Below are 21226 nucleotides of genomic sequence, written 5' to 3' on the forward strand. Positions count from 1 at the left end.
GTGCAAAAACCTGGGGAGGAGAAGACAAAGAGAAAACCGGTGGGAGGAGGTATGCAGGGGAGCACAACTGCCACTGCTAATACCGCAAGGAGAAAAAAGGGAAACTGTGATGTATGTAAATAGGTGAAGCAGATAGATGTATAAATAGTTTTAGTTTTACTTTTCTTGGTTCCTCACCACCTGCTGCAGTCCTAGTCTGGTGACTATGTCCTTTAGGACCCGGCCAGCTCGGCCTGTGGTGGTACTACTGCGCCACTCATGGTGATGGACATTGAAGTCCCCACCCTGAGTACATTCTGCGCCCTTGCCACCCTCAGTGCTTCCTCCAAGTGGTGTTCAACATGGAGGAGTACTGATTCATCAGCTGATGGTGGCCGGTATGTGGTAATCAGCAGGATGTTTCCTTGCCCATGTTTAACCTGAAGCCATGAGACATTTTGGGGTCCAGAGTTGATGTTGAGGACTCCCAGGGCAACTCCCTGCTGACTGTATACCACTGGTGGACCACCGGGTGGCTTTCCTGGTGCTGGCAGTGCTCCTTCTGCTGCAGGAGTATCTTCTGATCCAACAATTGAGGAGGTTGATTGAAAATAAACAGCTTCTCCATTTGGATTCACTTGATCTACATTCTAAATAGATACATAGAATATAGGAGCAGAAGGAGGCCTTTTGGCCCTTCGAGCCTGCTCCACCTTTCATCATGATCATGGCTGATCATCCAACTCAATAATTCTACCTGCAGAAACATTAGCTTCTTGTTTACACCGTAGTATGTCGCCACGTCTGTTGGGTCTGTATTGCTGGTGAGACAGGACATAGCCAGGAATGGTAATAGGGGTTTCTGGGACATCGTCTGTATGGTATGATTTTGTGAGTATGACTATGCCAGGCTGTTGCTTGACGAGTCTGTGAGACAGCTCGCCCAACTTTGTTTAAAAAATAATTTAATTTAAAAAAAAATGAATTTCGAGTACCAAACAAAGAACAAAGGACAAAGAAAAGTACAGCACAGGAACAGGCCCTTTGGCCCTCCAAGCCCGTGCCGACCATGCTGCCCGTCTAAACTACAATCTTCTACACTTCCTGGGTCCGTATCCCTCTATTCCCATCCTATTCATATATTTGTCAAGATGCCCCTTAAATGTCCCTATCGTCCCTGCTTCCACCACCTCCTCCGGTAGCGAGTTCCAGGCACCCACTGCCCTCTGAGTAAAAAACTTGCCTCGTACATCTCCTCTAAACCTTGCCCCTCGCACCTTAAACCTATGGCCCCTAGTAATTGACCCCTCTACCCTGGGAAAAAGCCTCTGACTATCCACTCTGTCTATGCCCCTCATAATATTGTAGACCTCTATCAGGTCGCCCCTCAACCTCCGTCGTTCCAGTGAGAACAATTGTTTTTTTCCAATTAAGGTGCAATTTAGCATTGCCAATCCACCTAGCCTTCACATCTATGGATTGAAACCCACGCAAACACCGGGAGAATGTGCAAACTCCACACCAGGATCGAACCTGGGACCTCGGCATCTTGATGCAGCAATGCTAACCACTGTGCCATCGTGCTGCTCTTAGCTCTCCCAACTTTGGCACAAATCTCCAGATATTAGTAAGGAAACCTTTGCAGGGCTAGGTTTGCCGTTGTCATTTCCAGTTCCTGAGACAATGTCGGGTAGTCCGTCTGACTGGGTGGAGAATGTTTTAAAGGTGGCATCAATGGATCCTTGCCTGCCATTGTCAGACTGCCTGTAGAGAGCTGGTGGGTCCCACACATGGCAAAAAGCTGTTCTACTAGTGGTACTGTATCGGGGATCCGCCTCGATGTGGTTTCACCCTATTTAACCAGGCTCTCAACCTCTTATCACCTGAGGAAGGAGCAGCGCTCCGAAAGCTAGTGACATCGAAACAAACCTGTTGGACTTTAACTTGGTGTTGTAAAACTTCTTACTATCTTATCGAAGAGACTGGGAAAATCCAGTCAGGGCTACTGGCCGGGGCAGCAATGTGGGATTAGAAAGGGCACATGAGTGTTCGAATATTGGCATGGACAAGATGGGCCGAATGGCCTCCTTCAGTGCTGTAACTTTTCCATGATTCTATGAATTACAGATCTGTCAGTTTAACGTTAATTATCGGGCGTCATTGTAATCGGGCATCAGAAAAAAACTGACATGAGAACATGAGAGTATGAGCTGCTTAAAGCAAATCAGCATGGATTGGTGAATTTTATATCAAGACTGACTAATTGAACTTTTCATGGTGTCATGAGTTTGCTTCTGAATGCACTGCTCCAAGTTGTTACCGTCATCAACGTAGTTCAACACTGAATACTGATTTAAGAGTGTTACACTCCCACAGATTCCTGCACTGCCTGCTGATTTTCCTAGCCTGACTGGTGGTCAAACATTCCTCTCCTCCTCTCCATTTGAATTACTCAATCTAAAGGGTGATCACCCGCATAAAAAAAAATGTTGTTACCTTCTTACTGAATTGAATTGAATTTGATTTGTCATGTGTACCAAGGTACAGTGAAAAGTATTGTTCTGTGTACAGTCCAGACAGATCGTTTCATACATGAAAAACATAGGACATGCATAAATGCACAATGTAAATACATAGGTACAGGCTTCAGGTGAGCATAAGGAGTGTAGAACTACTCAGTAGAGAAAATATGTGAAGAGATCAGTTCAGTTCATAAGAGGGTCATTCAGGAGTCTGATAACAGTGGGGAAGAAGCTGTTTTTCAACCTATCAGTGTGTGTTCTCAGACTTTTGTATCTTCTGCCCGATGGAAGAGGTTGGAAGAGAGAGTAACCCGGGTGGGAGGGGTCTTTGATTGTGCTGCCTGCTTTCCCAAAGTAGCAGACAGTGGTGTTATTTACACCGCAGTGATGCTAGCCACCCCATAATCTTTAAAACTTCATGTGGTTTTAAAGGCCACGAGGATTGTTCTGGAGTATACGACTACAGGTTTGATATAATCTGACAAAGTTTTACCAGCATGATTTTACAAGGTTGAGACTTGAAAGGCAGGAAATTCTCTGACTTTTAAATGGTTAAATAGTTAAGGATATGCTATATTGTGAGATAGCCTTTTCCAAGAAACCAGTAGGGCACCCAAAACTCTGATTCAAGGATGTTGTCAAAAGAATAATGAAAGACCTCAACATCAAAGCACAGCAAGTGGAAAAGTCTAGCTGCTGATCAATGTGACACTAGCTGCAGGCAGGAATTTTCCACCACAATACCATGTGGTTTCAAAAGCTCCAAAGCAGATGCCAGCCCTACAAACAAGGTGCCAGTAGAAATCACACATCACTGGCAAGGGACAACTTAAAGTGCAGCAGATGATCTCATCCGACTTCACCAAATTATGAGGTTGCATTCCCATCATCTTTCATAGATGGAAAGCTGCCCACCGAGACCTTAGTAAAATACTTTGATGTTCAAATAATATGACTGCATGGCATAAACACCATAGTGGGGTGGAGTCCGAATCATTAAATGTTTTAAAGAGGGAGACAGATAAATTTCTGATTTTAAAAATCGGGTTAAAGGGATGTGAGGAACAGGTAGGGAGGTGGATTTGAGAGCTGGAAGAGATCTCCCATGATCTGATTGAATGGCGGAGCAGTCTCGAAGGGCTGAATTGCCCACTTCTGCTCCAAAATTCCTACGTTCTATGTTCCTATGATAGGTGGATATTAACAATGGCTTGTAAGTAGGCTAGGAAGCCGAGGAACTGGCAAGGGATAAAGGAAGCAGTCTTGACTGTGTTATACATACAAAAGGGCATAAAATGTGAAAGGTAATTTAAAGGCAGGCTTTCACCCTGTGGCTTAGATGAAGAATTATACATTTTATTTGATATTTCATATTAAGAGGAACTTTTATAGGGCAATAGAGCCCTAACAATATAACAACCCAATATGCCCACCCCTGAAAATTAATATAAAAGACGTTCTATGACATTCTAAGGCATAAAATCCTGGCTTAAAATTATTAACTTAGACAGGAAACACTGATGATTAGTCAGTGCAGTGCTCGATAATGTGACTCTTCATGCTGAGAAAACACTTGAAACTTTCTGTGAAGTTAAAAAAGTGCAAATATCTTCCAGTCCACATTGATTTATTAAGGGGGAAACATTCACTGTATTATGTGATATTGGTCCCACTCAATATATAGCAAGTAATAGCACTTTTCTTGTACTCACTTGGTCACGTATATCTTCTAATTGTGAGAGCTGTATTTCCATAAGTTTGACCTTACGCTGAAGTTTATCTACTGCAACATTGGTTTCATCACTTTTCTGGAAGTTCAATTTTATAGGATTAGTTCATTTCAACTAACAAGGGCAAACATGGGAACAGATATGGAGCTAATTTTACATCCCTGACTCAATCATTTTCATATATTGAGAGTGATTGTAGAGACCAGCATTGCGCAAACCACTGTACAAACTATCTCTGTCAGCACTACAAATTTGTAAAAACAATCAATTGGTATTATATTCTGCCTTAAGGCTTCACCCATATCACAATATAACTTTCAGATTTAAATACACAATCTATCTCATGCAATTATAGAAATTTTGTTACGAAAGTTAGAAATAATTTAACAGGACTTTTTAATTTTTTCCCAGCTGAAAACTGTAAAAAATAATTTTCACACATATCTTACCTAGTATTCTCTAAAGCCAGCATTGCTTCCAATTAAAAGCATCTGCAGTGGTATTCACAGTGATTCACTCTGTGCTAAGTCTGTCTTCCATGTTGTGTTAATGTTCTGCATCAAAACTGGAGTGTCTTCTCCAGGATGGAAGTCTGGGAAAAACTTATGGCGACCCTGGGCTCCCCAAATGTCAGAGTCCCACACCTGACTTCCCTCGTTGAGTCCAAAGGAAGGCAAAGCACGATATTTAGCACCGGCTTCATTGTAGGAGCTGTTTCTATTACTTGATGCAACAATGCCAGTCAGACCAAGTTGAGGAGGTTCTGCAAACATGTACCATTTTTGGTACAATGCTCATGGAACTCAAGTTGGTTGTGCGCTGCTGTCGGCTGGGGTCAGGCTAAAGAGCAGCTGAAATTCTTTGTAAGGAAGTCAAGAGTTTTGAAGGGAATTGTAACTGGGTTTGATGACCTAAATGCTTTGTAGTAAACAGAAATGATTTGGAGGAAAACGTACCTGGTCTGATTAGTAGGTTCGCGGATGACACCAACGTTGGTGGAATGGCAGATAATGTTGAGGATTGTCAGAGGAGACTTGGGCAGAGAAATGGCAAATGGAGTTTAATCAAGACAAATGTGAGGTAATGCATTTTGGTAGGTCTAACATAGAGGGGAAATATACCGTAAATGGCAAAAGTCTTGGAGTATAGAAAGTCAGAGAGATCTGGGCTTGCAGGTCCACAGATCTTTGAAGGTAGCTACGCAAGTGGACAAGGTAGTCAAGAAAGCATACAGAATGCTTGCCTTCATTGGACGGGGCATAGAGTATAAAAACTGGCAAGTCATGCTACAGTTGTATAGAACCTTGGTAAGGCAGCACTTGGAATACTGCGCACAATTCTGGTCGCAACACTACCAGAAGGATGTGGAGCTTTTGGAGAGGGTGCAGAGGAGGTTTACCATCCAGGATGTTGCCCGATCTGCAGGGTGTTAGCTATGTGGAGAGGCTGAATAGACTCGGACTGTTTTCATTAGAAAGGCGGAGGTTGAGGGGTCACCTGATAGAGGTCTACATGATTATGAGGAGCATGGATAAAGTGGATGGGCAGGCACTCATTCCCAGGGTGCAGGGGTCAGTCACCAGGGGGCATAGGTTTCAGGTCCGTGGGGCAATGTTCAGAGGAGATGTGCGAGGCAGTTTTTTTTACACAGAGTGTGATGAGTGCCTGGAATGCGTTGCCACGGGAGGTTGTGGAGCAGATACATTAACGGCGTTCATAGATACATAGAATACAAGCAGGAGGAGGCTTTTTAGCCCTTCAAGCCTGCTCCACCATTCATCACGATCATGGCTGATCATCCAACTCAATAGCCTAGTCCTGCTTTCTCCCCATAGCCTTTGATACCATTCTCCCCAAGTGATGCACCTAGCCGCCTCTTGAATATATTCAATGTATTGGCATCAATTACTTCCTGTGGTAATGAATTCCACAGGCTCACCACTCTTTGTGTGATGAAATGTCTCCTTATCTCTGTCCGAAATGGTTTACCCTGAATCCTCAGACTGTGACCCCTGGTTCTGGACACACCCATCATTGATAACATCTTCCTTGCATCTATCCTGTCTAGTCCCGCTAAAATGTTATAAGTCTCTATGAGATTTCCCCTCATTCTTCTGAACTCCAGCGAGAACAATCCCAACCTAGTCAATCTCTCCTCATATGACAGTCCCACCATTCCCGGAATCGGTCTGGTAAACCTTCACTGCACTCCCCTCTAGAGCAAGAACATCCTTCCTCAGAGAAAGAGACCAAAACTGCCCACAATACTCCAGGTGTGACCTCACCAAGGCCCTGTATAATTGCAGCAACATATCACTGCTTCAATACTCGAAAACTCTCGCCAACATACCATAAGCCTTCTTTACAGACTGCTGCACCTCCATCAACTGGTGCACAAGCACACCCAGATCCCGCTGCACACTCTCCTCTCCTAATTTACAACCATTCAGGTAGTAATCTGCCTTCCCATTTTTGCGTCCAAAGTGAATAACCTCACACTTATCCAAATTATATTGCATCTGCCATTGATTTGTCCACTCGCCCAACCTGTCCAGATCATGCTGTCGGATCCCTGCATTTTCGTCACAGTTCACAATCCCACCCAACTTGGTATCGTCTGCAAACTTTGAGATGTTACGCTTTGGTCCCTCATCCAAATCATTAATATATATTGTGAATAGCTGGGGTCCCAGCACCGATCCCACTAGTTACAGCCTGCCAATTTGAAAAGGACCCCATAATCCCTACTGTTTGTTTCCTCTCTGCCAACCAGTTTTCTATCCACCTCAATACATTTCCCCCAATCCCATGCGCTTTAATTTTGCACAATCTTTTATGCGGGACTTTGTCAAACGCTTTCTGCAAGTCCAAATATACCACATTAACTGGCTCCCCCTTGTCAACTGTACTGGTTACATCTTCAAAGAAATCCAATAAATTTGTTAAGCATGATTTTCCCTTAATAAATCCAAGCTGACTCTGACTGATCCTCCCACTGCTTTCTAAATTTTCCGCTATAAAGTCCTTGATAATGGATTCAAGCATTTTCCCCACTCCCGGGGCGGGATTCTCCACTCCCGCGCCAAAGTGGCCGCGCCGTCGTGAACGCCGTTGAGGTTCACGACGGCGCAAAACGGCCCCGATCCCGACCGATTCAGGCCCTGACAATGGGCTAGGATCGGGGCCGCGTCATCTACACGCGCCAGGCCTCGTCGCCCGCGTAAAGGCGGCGCCGCATAGATGACGCGGCCGGCGCCGCATAACTGCCGTCATCCGCGCATGCGCGGGTTTGCCGGCACCAACCCGCGCATGCGTGGTTGCCGTCCTCTCTAAGTCCGCCACGCAAGAAGATGGCGGACGGATCTTGCGGGGCCGCGGAAGGAAGGAGGTCCTCCTTCAGAGAGGACGGCCCGACGATCAGTGGGCACCGATCGTGGGTCATGCCACATTTAAGGTACCCCCCGGTACAGGATCCCCCCCCCCCCCAGCGTTCACGACGGCAGCGACCAGGTGTGGACGGCGCCAGGGGGAACCCGCCGTTTTGGCCTGGTCGCTCGGCCCATCCGGGCCCGAGAATAGCGGGGGTGCCGGAGAATCACCATTTTGGGTGTCTCCGGTTATTCTCCGGCCCACGGAACCCGACGGGGCCGTTCCCGCCGCTTGGGAGAATCGCGGGAGGGCGTCGGACCGGCTTCCCGGGAAATTTTGGCGGCCCAGGCGATTCTCCCAACCGGCGCGGGAGTGGAGAATCTCGCCCGTGATGTTAGGCTTACTGGTCTATAATTCCGTTTTCTCTCCAGCTCCCTTTTTGAATATTGGAGTGACGTGTGCTACCCTGCAATCTGCAGGGACAGGTCCAGAGTCGAAAGAATCCGAGAAGATGACCACCAATGCATCCACAATTTCCAGAGCCACCTCTTTAAGCACTCTGGGATGCAGGTTCTCAGGCCCTGGGGATTTATCCGCCTTCAATCCCACCAATTTTCCCAGCATAATTTCTCTACTAATGTTGATCTCCCTCAGTTCTTCCCTCTCACTAAACCTTTCATTCTCCAACATTTCCGGGATCTGATTGTGTCCTCTTTGGTGACGATGGAACCAAAGTATGTATTCAATTTCATAGATAGGATTTACAGTGCAGAAGGAAGCCATTCGGCCCATTGAGTCTGCACCGGCTCTTGGAAAGAGCACCCTACCAATGGTCCACACCTCCACCCTATTCCCATAACCCAGTAACCCCACCCAACACTAAGTGAAATTTTGGACACTATGGGCAATTTAGCATGGTGAATCCACCTAACCCGCACATCTTTGCACTGTGGGAGGAAACCGGAGCACCCGGAGGAAACCCACGCACACACGGGGAGAATGTGCAGACTCCGCACAGACCCAAGCCGGGAATCGAACCTGGGACCCTGGAGCTGTGAAGCAATTGTGCTATCCACAATGCTGCCATGCTGCCCCATTTCTCAACTGCTCAACCATTTCTTTGTCCCTTATTATGCATTCCCCTGTTTATGTCTGTAAGGGGCCTATATTTCTCTTTACCAATCTCTTTCTCTTCACATATCTGTAGAAACCCTTAGTGTCAGTCTTTATTTTTTTAAAAATAAATTTAGAGTACCTAATTCATTTTTTTTCCAATTAAGGGCCAATTTAGCGTGGCCTATTTAGCGTGGCCTATCCACCTAGCCTGCGCATCTTTGGGTTGTGGGGACAAAACCCACGCAAACATGGGGAGAATGTACAAAATCCACACGGACAGTGACCCAGAGCCGGGATCGAACCTGGCACGTCGGTGCCGTGACACAGCAGGGCAAATCCACTGCGCCACCGTGCTGCCCTTAGTGTCAGTCTTTATGTTACCTGCAAGCTTCCTTTCGTACAGTACTTTCCCCATCTTAATCAATCCCTTGGTCCTTCTTTGCTGAATTCTAAACTACTCCATCCTCAGACCGATTGGGCAGGATTTACGACCCCGCGCCGGGTGGGAGAATCGCCGGGGTTCGGCGTGGATTCTGCCCCCGCTGTCCTCCCAATTCTCCCGCCCCCGGCCTGGTGTGAATCGCGCCGCCCGCCTCGGAGAATGGCGTGGTCCGGCGCGACTCAATGGGTGCCGGGGCCGCCCAAATTCTCCGGCCTGCGATGGGCCTAAGTCCCGCACGTCTGTAGTCGGCCCCGCCGGCGTAAATTAGAGCAGGTCCCTTACCGGCAGGACCTGGTGGCGCGGCCGGGCTCCGTGGTTTCTGGGGGGTCGCGGGGGGGGATCTGGCCCCGGGAGGTGCCCCCACGGTGGCCTGGCCCGCGGTCGTGGCCCACCGATCCGGAGGCCGTGGTCTTCCGCCATTCCCGGTGCGGAAGCGATTCCCTCTGCGCATACACGGGGATGACGCCAGCACGCGCTGCCGCTCCCGCGCATGCGCCGACTCGCGCCAGCCGGCAGAGACCCTTCGGCACTGATTGGCGTGGCGCCAAGCCCCTATCCCGCCAGTCGGCGGGGCGCCAACCACTCCGGGGCGGGCCTAGCCCCTGAAGCTGCAGAGGATTCCACACTTTTGGGGCGGCCCGACGCTGGAGTGGTTCACGCCACTCTGTCCCACCGGGAAACCTCCCCCCCCCCCCCCCCCCCCCCCCCCCCCGCCCTGCCGGGTACGGGAGAATCCCGCCCATTGTTTTTCTTGGCCAATCTGTATGCTTCTTCCTTGTATCGGATACTATTTCTAATTTCCTTTGAAAGCGATAGATTGGCCCTCTTACCCCCTTTGCTTTTGTGCAAGATAGAAATGAACAATTGCTGTAGTTCCCCCATGTGTTCCTTGATTGTTTGCCATTGCCTATCCACTGTCATCCCTTGAAGTAACTCTCCCCAATCTAACAAGGCCAACTCATGCCTCATATCTTCATAGTTCCCTTTATTAAGATTCAGCACCCTAGTCTCCGAATCAACTACTTCACTCTCCATCTTGATAAAAAATTCTATCATGTTATGGTCGCTCATCTCCAAGTACAGCCAGATTGGCAATGAATCCGTTCTCATTACACAGTACCCAGTCTAAGATGGCCTACTCTCCAGTTGGTTCCTCCACATATTGGTCAAGAAAACCATTCCGTATACACTCCAGGAATTGCTCCTCCACCGCATTGTGGCCAATTTGATTTGCCCAATCTATGTGAAGATTAAAATCACCCATGATCACCGATATTCCCTTATTACATGCATCTCTAATTTCGTGTTTAATGCCATTCCCAACCTCACCACTGCAGTTTGGGGGGTCTATATATGACACCCACTAATGTTTTTAGCCCCTTGTTATTTCTCAACTTTACCCATACATTGCGCAGGTCAAAGAGACACAGCCTGAGCGAGTGAGACACATCCAGAGTGGGGAATTTGAAACTTGGTAATTTGGTGCAGTGAGGTAACCAGGAAAGGCCTTGTTTCGGGAGCCATTCGGAGGAGGAGGAGCAGTCTCTGTGAGTATAAAAACCTAACGGTAACTTCCTGTTTCCCACTTTTTTATTCAAAAGTGACATCAGAGGGAAGCTGTGATCTGATTGGTTGATAGCAAATCTGCCCCAAATTTAAAAAAACACACAGCTAAACTCGTAAACTTAAATTAAACTAATTAATTAATTAGAGATGGCTGGTCAGGTGATGTGCTTGAGCTGCTTGACGTGGGAGTGGCAGATCCCATTGCGATGCTGCAGCGACCACATCTGCAGGAAGTGTTGGCTGCTCGAAGAGCTCCGGCTCAGAGTTGATGAGCTGGAGTCTGAGCTTCAAATACTGAGGCACATCCAGGAGGGGGAGACTTACCTGGACACTGTTTCAGGAGGCAGTCACACCTGTCAGAGTAAGTAGTTTAAATCCTGCCAGTGGCCAGGGACAGCAGGGTGTGACTGCAGGTCAGGCAGGTAAAGGGAGCCAGCAGTCAGGAACTCAGGAGCCTCAGCCCTTGACCCTGTCCAACAGGTACGAGGCACTTGCTCCGTGTGGATGGCGAACAGGGCTGCAGGAAGGATGAGTCAGCTGACCAAGGCACCATGGTTCAGCAGGCCATTCAAGGGGAGGGAGTAAATAGGCAAGTTGTAGTTGTAGGGGATTCTATTATCAGGGGGATAGATAGTATCCTTTGTTAGCAGGATAAAGAGTCCCGCATGGTATGTTGCCTGCCCAGTGCTAGGGTGCGGGACATCTCTGACCGGCTTGAAAGGATACTGGAGAGGGAGGGGGAGGATCCAGTTGTTGTGGTCCATGTCGGTACCAACAACATAGGCAAGTCTAGGAAAGAGGACCATTGTAGAGATTATAAAGAGCTAGGATTCAAATTAAAAAACAGGTCCTCAAGGGTCATAATCTCCGGATTACTGCCCGAGCCACGTGCAAATTGGCATAAGCAGGCACGAATAAGGGAAGTTAACACGTGGCTGAAAGAGTAGTGTGGGAAAGAGGGGTTCCTTTTCATGGGACACTGGCATCAGTTTTGGGACAGGGAGGACCTATACCATTGGGATGGTCTCCACCTGAACCGAGCTGGGACCAGTGTTCTGGCGAAAAGAGTAAATAGGGTGGTCAATAGGACTTTAAACTAGAGATTGGGGGGGAAGGGAAAGTCAGGGAACCAAGAGATGAAGTAATGAGTGGGAAGCGTAGCTGCTTAGGAATACAAAAAAGCACAAAAAGACAGAACTCAGGAGAGGTTACGATTGTCCCCATCCCACAAAATATGACACAGTGTATGGAAAGGCTCAGTAAACCAAGGTCCACCACACTAAGAAAACAAAAAGGGAAGGTCAATAGAGAATTAAAGGTGCTATATTTAAATGCGCGCAGTGTACGGAACAAGGTAGATGAGCTTGTGGCCCAGATTGTGACTGGCAGGTATGATGTGGTAGGCATCACAGAGACGTGGTTGCAGGGGGCTCAGGACTGGCATTATACATCCAGGGATTCACAACCTATCGAAAAGACAGAGAGTTGGGCAGAGGGGGCGGGGTTGCCTTGTTAATTAGGAATGAAATTAAATCAATAGCACTAAACGACATAGGGTCAGATGATGTGGAGTCTGTGTGGGTAGAGTTGAGGAACCACAAAGGCAAAAAAACCATAATGGGAGTTATGTACAGGCCTCCTAACAGTGGTCAGGACCGGGGGCACAAAATGCACCACGAAATAGAAAGTGCATGTCAGAAAGGCAAGGTCACAGTGATCATGGGGGACTTCAATATGCAGGTGGACTGGGTAAATAATGCTGCCAGTGGACCCAAAGAAAGGGAATTCATTGAATGTTTACAGGATGGCTTTTTGGAACAGCTTGTGATGGAGCCCACGAGGGAACAGGCCATTCTGGACTTAGTGTTATGTAATGAGCCAGACTTGATAAAAGATCTTAAAGTAAGGGAACACTTAGGAGGCAGTGATCATAATATGGTAGAATTCAGTCTGCAATTTGAAAGAAAGGTGGTAGAATCAGATGGAAAGGTGTTACAGTTAAATAAAGGTAACTACAGGGGCATGAGGGAGGAACTGACGAAAATCGACTGGGAGCAGAGCCTAGTGAGAAAGACAGTAGAACAGCAATGCAAGAGTTTCCGGGAGTAATTGAGGACACAGTGAGAGGTTCATCCCAAAGAAAAGAAAGGTTATCAGAGGGGGGATTAGGCAGCCATGGCTGACAAAGGAAGTCAGGGAATGCAGCAAAGCAAAAGAGAAAGCCTATAATGTGGCAAAGAGTAGTGGGAAGTCAGAAGATTGGGAAGGCTACAAAAACAAACAGAGGATAACAAAGAGAGAAATAAGTAAGGAGAGGATCAAATATGAAGGTAGGCTAGCCAGTAACATTAGGAATGATAGTACAAGTTTCTTTAAATACATTAAAAACAAACGGGAGGCAAAAGTAGACATTGGACCGCTCTAAAATGTCGCCGGTAATCTAGTGGTGGGAGACAAGGAAATAGCTGAGGAACTAAATAAGTACTTTGCGTCAGTCTTCACAGTAGAAGACATGAGTAATATCCCAACAATTCAGGAGAGTCAGGGGGCAGAGTTGAATATGATAGCCATCACAAAGGAGAAAGTGCGAGAGGAGCTAAGAGGTCTAAAAATTGATAAATCTCCAGGCCCAGATGGGCTACATCCTAGAGTTCTAAAGGAGATAGCTGAAGAAATAGTGGAGGTGTTAGTTATGATCTTTCAAAAGTCACTGGAGTCAGGGAAAGTCCCAGAGGATTGGAAAATCGCTGTTGTAACCCCCCTGTTCAAGAAGGGAACAAGAAAAAAGATGGAAAATAATAGGCCAATTAGCCTAACCTCGGCTGTTGGCAAGATTCTAGAATCCATCGTTAAGGATGAGATTTCTAAATTCTTGGAAGTGCAGGGTCGGATTAGGACAAGTCAGCATGGATTTCGTAAGGGGAAGTCGTGCCTGAAAAACCTGTTAGAGTTCTTTGAAGAGATAACAAATAGGTTAGACCAAGGAGAGCCAATGGATGTTATCTATCTTGACTTCCAAAAGGCCTTTGATAAGGTGCCTCACGGGAGACTGCTGAGCAAAATAAGGGCCCACGGTATTCGAGGCAAGGTACTAACATGGATTGATGATTGGCTGTCAGGCAGAGAGTTGGGATAAAAGGTTATTTTTCGGAATGGCACCCTGTGACCACTGGTGTCCCGCAGGGTTCAGTGTTGGGGCCACAGCTGTTCTCTTTATATATTAACAATCTAGATGACGGGACTGGGGGCATTCTGGCTAAGTTTGCCAATGATACAAAGATAGGTGGAGGGGCAGGTAGTATTGAGAAGGTGGGGACGTTGCTGAAAGATTTAGACAGTTTAGGAGAGTGGTCCAAGAAATGGCTGATGAAATTCAACGTGGGCAAGTGCGAGGTCTTGCACTTTGGAAAAAAGAATAGAGGCATGGACTATTTTCTAAACGGTGAAAAAGTTCATAATTCTGAAGTGCAAAGGGACTTGGGAGTCCTAGTCCAGGCTTCTCTAAAGGTAAACTTGCAGTTTGAATCCGTAATTAAGAAAACAAATGCAATGTTGTCATTTATCTCAAGAGGCTTGGAATATAAAAGCAGGGATGTACTTCTGAAGCTTTATAAAGCACTAGTTAGGCCCCATTTTGAATACTGTGAGCAATTCTGGGCCCCACACCTTAGGAAGGACATACTGGCACTGGAGCGGGTCCAGCGGAGATTCACACAGATGATCTCAGGAATGGTAGGCCTAACATACGGTGAACATCTGAGGATCCTGGGATTATATTCATTGGAGTTAGGAGGTTGAGGGGAGATCTAATAGAAACTTACAAGATAATTAATGGCTTTGATAGGGTGGACATAGGGAAGTTGTTTCCATTAGCAGGGGAGACTAGGACCCGGGGGCACAGCCTTAGAATAAAAGGGAGTCACTTTAGAACAGAGATGAGGAAAAATGTCTTCAGCCAGAGAGTGGTGGGTCTGTGGAATTCATTGCCACAGAGGGCGGTGGAGGCCGGAACGTTGAGTGTCTTTAAGACAGAAGTTGATAAATTCTTGATTTCTCGAGGAATTAAGGGCTATGGAGAGAGAGCGGGTAAATGGAGTTGAAATCAGCCATGATTGAATGGTGGAGTGGACTCGATGGGCCGAATGGCCTTACTTCCACTTCTATGTTTTATGGTCTTATGGTCATTCAGATTCCACATTGTCAGAGCTAATATCCTTTCTCACTACTGTGTTAATTTCCTCTTTAACCAGCAGGGCCACATCACCACCTTTTTGTTTATGCCTGTCCTTCCTAAATACTGAAAACCCTGGGACATTCAGTTCCCATCCCTGGTCATCCTGCAGCCATGTCTCTGTAATCCCATTTATATCTATCTGCGTGATTAGTTCATCCACTTTATTGTAAATGTTCCGTGCATTAAGGCACAGAGTCTTTAAGTTTGTCTTTATTACATTGTTTGTTTTGTTCCCAATGTTTTTCTATTTTGCCGTTTGAATCTTGCCCTTGGTTTCTCCACCTGTCACTTTTCTTATTCACTTTTCTGTCTTTTGTTTTTGTCCTTGCTCCCTCTTTCTCTGACTCCTTGCATAGGTTCCCATCCCCCTGGGTTCAAAAGGCATCTTTACAAACACATGGATAGGATGGGTATAGAGGGATACGGCACAAGGAAGTGCTGAGGGTTGTGGCTAAGGTTGGCATCATGACCTATAAAGGCTTGGAGGGCTGAAGGGCCTGTTCCTGTGCTGTATTGTTCTTTTAGATCTTAGATTGCTGAGCCCATTCGTAAGATCTGTCATAGTTGTGTCCGCCATTTAATGTGTAATTTACAATTTTTAAATCTACTGCAATTTGCCTGTTAATATATTTTATCTGAGGATGATTTTGGGTTGAATGCATAGGTGATTGTTATAACCTGCCTACTGACGATTGGTTGGGGACTAATGACTATCCCACAATCCTATGGGAGTATGAACTTCCCCAATGAGGGGGGCGGAGAAACTCCTACTATAAATAAGCTGACCAGTCCAGGAACCAGGAGGAAGAAGAAGGTAGCAAGGGAAGTTACTGCTACTGTTATGTATATATTGTTATAGTAAATAAACGTTATTATTTTGTATCCTTAAAACTCGTGCTGGATTCTTCGGGGCCCTTACAAAAGTGATCAAAGTTTGCTTTGCTTGACTATTCTTTGGCAAAATTCTCCTATTTTAATCGTGGAATCTTGCGGCTTCATTCTTTAGTAAAGAACTGTCTTATTTTTAAAAGAGGTTATTGGTCTCTACAAAGATTGTAACAATATCAATAACAGATTTGATGGACCTATTGGCCTAATTCTGCTCCAGTGTCTTATGATGTTAATAGTTATAGGAAATTACATAGTGATTGGGGGGGGGGGGGGGGGGGGGGGGGGGGGGGGTGAAAGACAGGCATTTTTGTAACCATCACCATGAGACCCACATGGTATGTTACCTTATTGAGTAAAGGAAATCACGAAAAGGGTGTGATATAGGTAGAATGAGGAATGAAGTTCTGCATCAATTTAGGGAGCTAGGCAGTAGACTAAAGAGCATGACCCCAGAGGTTGTAATCTCTGGAATACTCTCGGTGCCACATGCACGCGAGTGCAGAAATAGGAGAGTAGGTTCAAGAGTTGGGGCAGGAAGGAGGGGTTTAGATTCCTGGATCACTGGGATCATTTCTGGGGAAGGTCGGACCTGTATAAGCGGGACGGTTTGCCCTGAGCCAGAATGGGATGACCATCCTTGAGGGTGAGTTTGCTAGTGCTGTTGGGTGGGATTTAAACTAGTTTGACAGTGCGTGGCGACACAGAGAGTTTATGCAATAGGGACACAGAATGTTGAGTTTCAAGGGAATAGGGATGAGGCTGGAGGTTCTCTACTTTACTGCTGTGAGTATCATAGGTAAAAGTAAGAGCAAATATTGATACGTGGAGTTGTGATGTTGTTGCCATCACAGACATGAGGGAGGGACAGGACTGGCAGCTCAAGACTTCCGGGGGCAACCATGGAGTGAGTGGTCGCACAACGAAAGAGAGAATGCTGGAAAATCTCAGCGAGTCTGGCAGCATCTGTAGGGAGAGAAAAGAGCTAACGTTTCAAGTCCGATGGCTCTTTGTCAAAGCTAACAGACAGAGAAAGTGGGAAATATTTATACTGTGGAGTGAGAATGAAAGATGAGTCATAGCCACAGAAACCCAGGGAAACCGGGTGCTAATGGTCACAGAAACCAAGGGGAAAGAGTGCTCATAGCAGTCCCCAGAGAGAACAAAAGATGTGAAAGGCCAAACAGCAGAGAAACTAACATCAGAGGATGAACTGTAGATGTGGGGGGAGGGGAAGGGGGAAGCAAAGAGGAGAAAGGTGGATAAGATTGAGGGGGGGGAAATTAAATGTCTTTTAAGAAAGAATTGGTAAAAGACAGTTAAAATGAAATGAAAAATGGGTCGAGGTGGGGTAGAGCTGATCATCTGAAGTTGTTGAATTTGATGTTTAGGCCGGAAGGCTGTGGCGTGCCTAACCGGAAGATGAGATGTTGTTCCTCCAATTTGCATTGAGCTTCACTGGAACATTGCAGCAGGCCAAGAACAGACATGTGGGCATGGGAGCAGGGTCTTTTGTTAAATTGGCAAGCAACAGGAAGGACAGGGTCCTGAATGTGCATGTGGTTGCACATTTGGTGGCTCGCACATTTGGTGGCTCCTGCTCATGGCGGTTTTTACAAACCTTTACCCGGACTAACAGGTGGATGTGAGGCGGAATAGAAGTGCAGAAGAGTGGGGAAAAGCTTTACCCTCTGGTGTATGGAACTGAAGGCCAGAAGCAATCGAAAAAGAGGGAATCAATCGCTTCAAGCTGGTGCGGCGTCTGCAACGCACACGGAGATGGCGGAGGGACAGGGAGCGGCCCTGCAGGCTCAGTGGCCGACGGACCAACTGGTGAGCTTATCATAGAATTTACATTGCAGAAGGAGGCCATTCGGCCCATTGAGTCTGCACTGGCCCACTTAAGCCCTCACTTCCACCCTATCCCCATAACCCCTCCTTTTCTTTTTAAATTTGAGAGTACACAATTAATTTTTTCCAATTGAAGGGGCAATTTAGCATGGCCAATCCACCTCGCTTGCACATTTTTGGGTTGTGGAGGCGAAACCCACGCAAACACGGACAGTAACCCAGAGCCGGGATCGAACCTGGGACCTCAGCGCGTTGAGGCCGTAGTGCGAACCCACTGCGCCACAGTGCTGCCCCTCCCATAACCCCTCCTAACCAATTTGGACACCAAGGGCAATTTTTCAAGGCCAATTCACCTAACCTGCACGTCTTTGGACTGTGGGAGGAAACCGGAGCACCTGGAGGAAACCCACGCAGACACGGGGAGAACGGGCAGACTCCGCACAGACAGTGACCCAGCGGGGAATTGAACCTGGGACCCTGGCGCTGTGAAGCCACAGTGCTAGCCACGTGTGCTATCGTTGAAGGTCAGTGGGGGGATGGGGCGGAAGTACTGCTAACAGGGGTAGGGCTTTTAAAATGTAAGGGGAGGAGAACCGATGACGGTTGGCGCCCGAGGGTGGCCCTGGGGGGGTGCAGAGTACGGGCCGGAGACTGGCCCAAGAGGGCCAATGGTTGATTGGCAGGGCGGGAGGGGACAAGGTGGCCCCCGACCAGGATGGTCACATGGAACATGCGAGGATTGAATGGGCCAGTCAAGAGGGCCCGTATGTTCGCACACTTTAAGCGATTGAAGGCGGGTGGCCATGCTACAAGAGATGCAGTGGAAGGTGGGGAACCAGATTAGGCTGAGGAAGGGATGGGCTGGACAAGTGTTCATTCAGGGTTGGATTCTAAAATTAGGGGGTTGCCGAGGCGAGGTATGTTATGGTAAGCGGGAAATTGGAGGGGATGCCAGTGGTGTTAAGTCAACATCTATGCCCCGAACCGGGACGATGTTGAATTTATGAGGCGGGTGCTGGGGAAGATTCCGGACCTGGACTCTCATCAGCTAAGTATGGGGGCGGGGGGGACTTTAATACAGTCCTGGATCCGAGACTGGACTGGTCGAGCTCGAGGAGGGTGTCGGCTACAACTAAGGAGCTTCGGGGGTTCATGGAGCACATGGGGGGAAGGGGAGGGGGGTGTGGTTGGATCCGTGGAGATTTGGGAGGCCATGGGCGAAATAAGTTTTGATTTATTCCCATGTGCACAAGGTGTACTCCTGAATAGATTTTTGCGTGGTGGATAAGACGTTAGCAGGGGTGGTGGATGCTGAGTATTCGGCAATAGTGGTGTCAGACCATTCTCCACACTGGATGGATTTACGAGTGAGCAAGTGGGGGGGGAGCGCCCGCAATGGAGGCTTGATGTTGGAATGTTAGCGGAGGAAGAGGTGTGTGTGTGGGTGAGGAAGGCCATCCGAGGATATGTTGAGATTAATGACGCAGGGGGGGGGGGGGGGTTTGGCAGCTACGGTCTGGGAGGCACTGAAAGCAGTGGTCAGGGGGGAGTTTGTTTTGATTCGGTTACACAGGGAAAAGGCGGAGTGGGGGAGATAGAAAAGCTAGTGGAGGAAATCCTGCAGTTGGACAGGAGATATGCAGAGACCCCAGAGGAAGGGCTATTAAAGGAATGCCAGAGGCTGCAAATGAATTTGAGTAGGTAACCACGGGTAAGGCAGTAGGGCAGTTGCGAAGGGTGAGAGGGGCGATATATAAGTATGGGGAAAAAGCGAGCAGGATGTTAGCGTACCAGTTGAGGAAGCAGGAGGCGGCGAGAGAAATAGGGAAAAAGTGAAGGACACGGGAGGAAACACGGTCTTGAACCCGGCGGGGTGAATGGGATGTTTAAGGAGTTTTATAGTAAATTGGATCAGTCGGAACACCCAGCCTGGGAGGGGATGAGGAGGTTTCTGGGAGGGTTCGAGTTCCCGAAGATGGATAAGGAGCTGGTGGAGGGCTTGGGGGCCCCAATTGGGCTTGTAGAAGTGGTGGAGGGGTTGGTGGTGATGCAATCGGGTAAGGCCCCAGGACAGGACAAGTACCCAGTGGAATTTTATTAGACATTCTCGGGAGTGTTGGAACCGCTGTTGGTAAGGGCCTTCAATGAAGCAAAGGAGGTGGTGCGTTCCCCCCGACGTAGTCACAGGCGTCGATCTCCCTCATTTTAAAACGGGATAAGGATCCGGAAAATTGTGGGTCGTATAGGCCGATCTTCTTGTTAAATGTGGATGCCAAATTGTTGGCGAAGATCCTGGCCACAATGATCAAGGACTGTGTCCCAGAGGTAATTGGGGAGGACCAGAAGGGGTTCGTTAAGGAGCGCACTTGGCGACCAACTTTAGGAGGTTGCTGAATGTAATCATGATGCCTCCAGAGGGCCGCGAGGTTGAGGGGGTGGTGGCCACGGACGCAGAGAAGGCCTATTATCAGGTGCAGTGGGAATACTTATGGGAGATCCTGGGGCAGTTTGGGTTTGGGCAGGGATATGTGGATCGGGTTTGGTTGCTATACCAGGCACCGGTGGTGAGTGTGCGGACGAATCGGGTGAGACAGGGTAACTACAGGTTGTACCGGGGTCAAGGCAGGGATGTCCACTTTCCCCACTACTGTTTGCCTTGGCTATAGAGCCATTGGCATTGGTCTTTGCGATCCAGGTGAGGGGGCAGGTGAAGAGATTGGGTGAGATGCCGTTCAAGGTGGTGGGAGGGAACTTTCGATATTTGGGTATCGAGGTGACGTGCGCTATGGGAGCAGCTGCATAAACTGTATTTGTGGCAGCTGGTACAACAGATGAGGAGGGACTTTCGGAGGTGGAATGCGCTCCCATTGTCATTGGCGGGCCGGGTACAGACAGTTAAAATGACAGTCCTCCCGAGGTTTCTGTTTGTTTTCCAGAGTCTCCCAATTTTTATTGCCACGGCATTCTTCAAAAAGGTGAATGTATAGATCTCGGGATTTGTTTGGGCAGGTAAAACTCCACGGGTGAAAAAGGTGCTGCTTGAGCGGGGGCTTGGGGGCTGGCCCTCCCTAATTTTATTAACTACTACTGGGCGGCGAACATTGCGATGGTCAGGAAGTGGGTAGTGGGGGAAGGGTCGGTATGGGAGGGGGTGGAGGCGGCCTCATGCAAGGACATAGGTTTGGAGGCATTGTTGACGGCACCTCTGGTGTTCTCGCCGGCTCAGTACTCCACAAGCCCAGTGGTAGTGGCAGCCCAGAGGGTGTGGATGCAGCACATTGGGTTAGAGGGGGCGTCGGTGTGGACGTGATATGTGATAACCACCGGTTCGCTCTGGGGGGGCGCTGGACGGGGGATTTCGGAGGTGGTTGCGGGTAGGGATCGAGAGATTTGGGGATCTCTTTATTGATGAAGGTTTCCTGAGCCAGGGGGGAATGAGTTCCAGTATCAGCAGGTGAGGAATTTTATGCGGAGGTAGATATCGACCTTCCCGCACCTGCCACCCCAGGGGCAGCAGGATAAGGTGGTG

At 47.9% G+C, this 21226-nt stretch overlaps 1 protein-coding gene across 1 annotated transcript in view; it reads right to left on the reverse strand.

The window, feature by feature from the left end:
• LOC140407752 (desmin-like) overlaps positions 1–21226 on the reverse strand; it is a 293366-nt gene that overhangs the window by 178267 nt on the left and 93873 nt on the right. The window contains exon 3 of the mRNA XM_072495041.1: positions 4214–4309. Within this exon, the coding sequence (XP_072351142.1) occupies positions 4214–4309 (96 nt within the window). The remainder of the gene's footprint in view (positions 1–4213; positions 4310–21226) is intronic.

Source organism: Scyliorhinus torazame, chromosome 2 (assembly GCF_047496885.1).
Source record: "Scyliorhinus torazame isolate Kashiwa2021f chromosome 2, sScyTor2.1, whole genome shotgun sequence".
In the NCBI taxonomy this organism is placed as follows: Eukaryota; Metazoa; Chordata; class Chondrichthyes; order Carcharhiniformes; family Scyliorhinidae; genus Scyliorhinus; species Scyliorhinus torazame.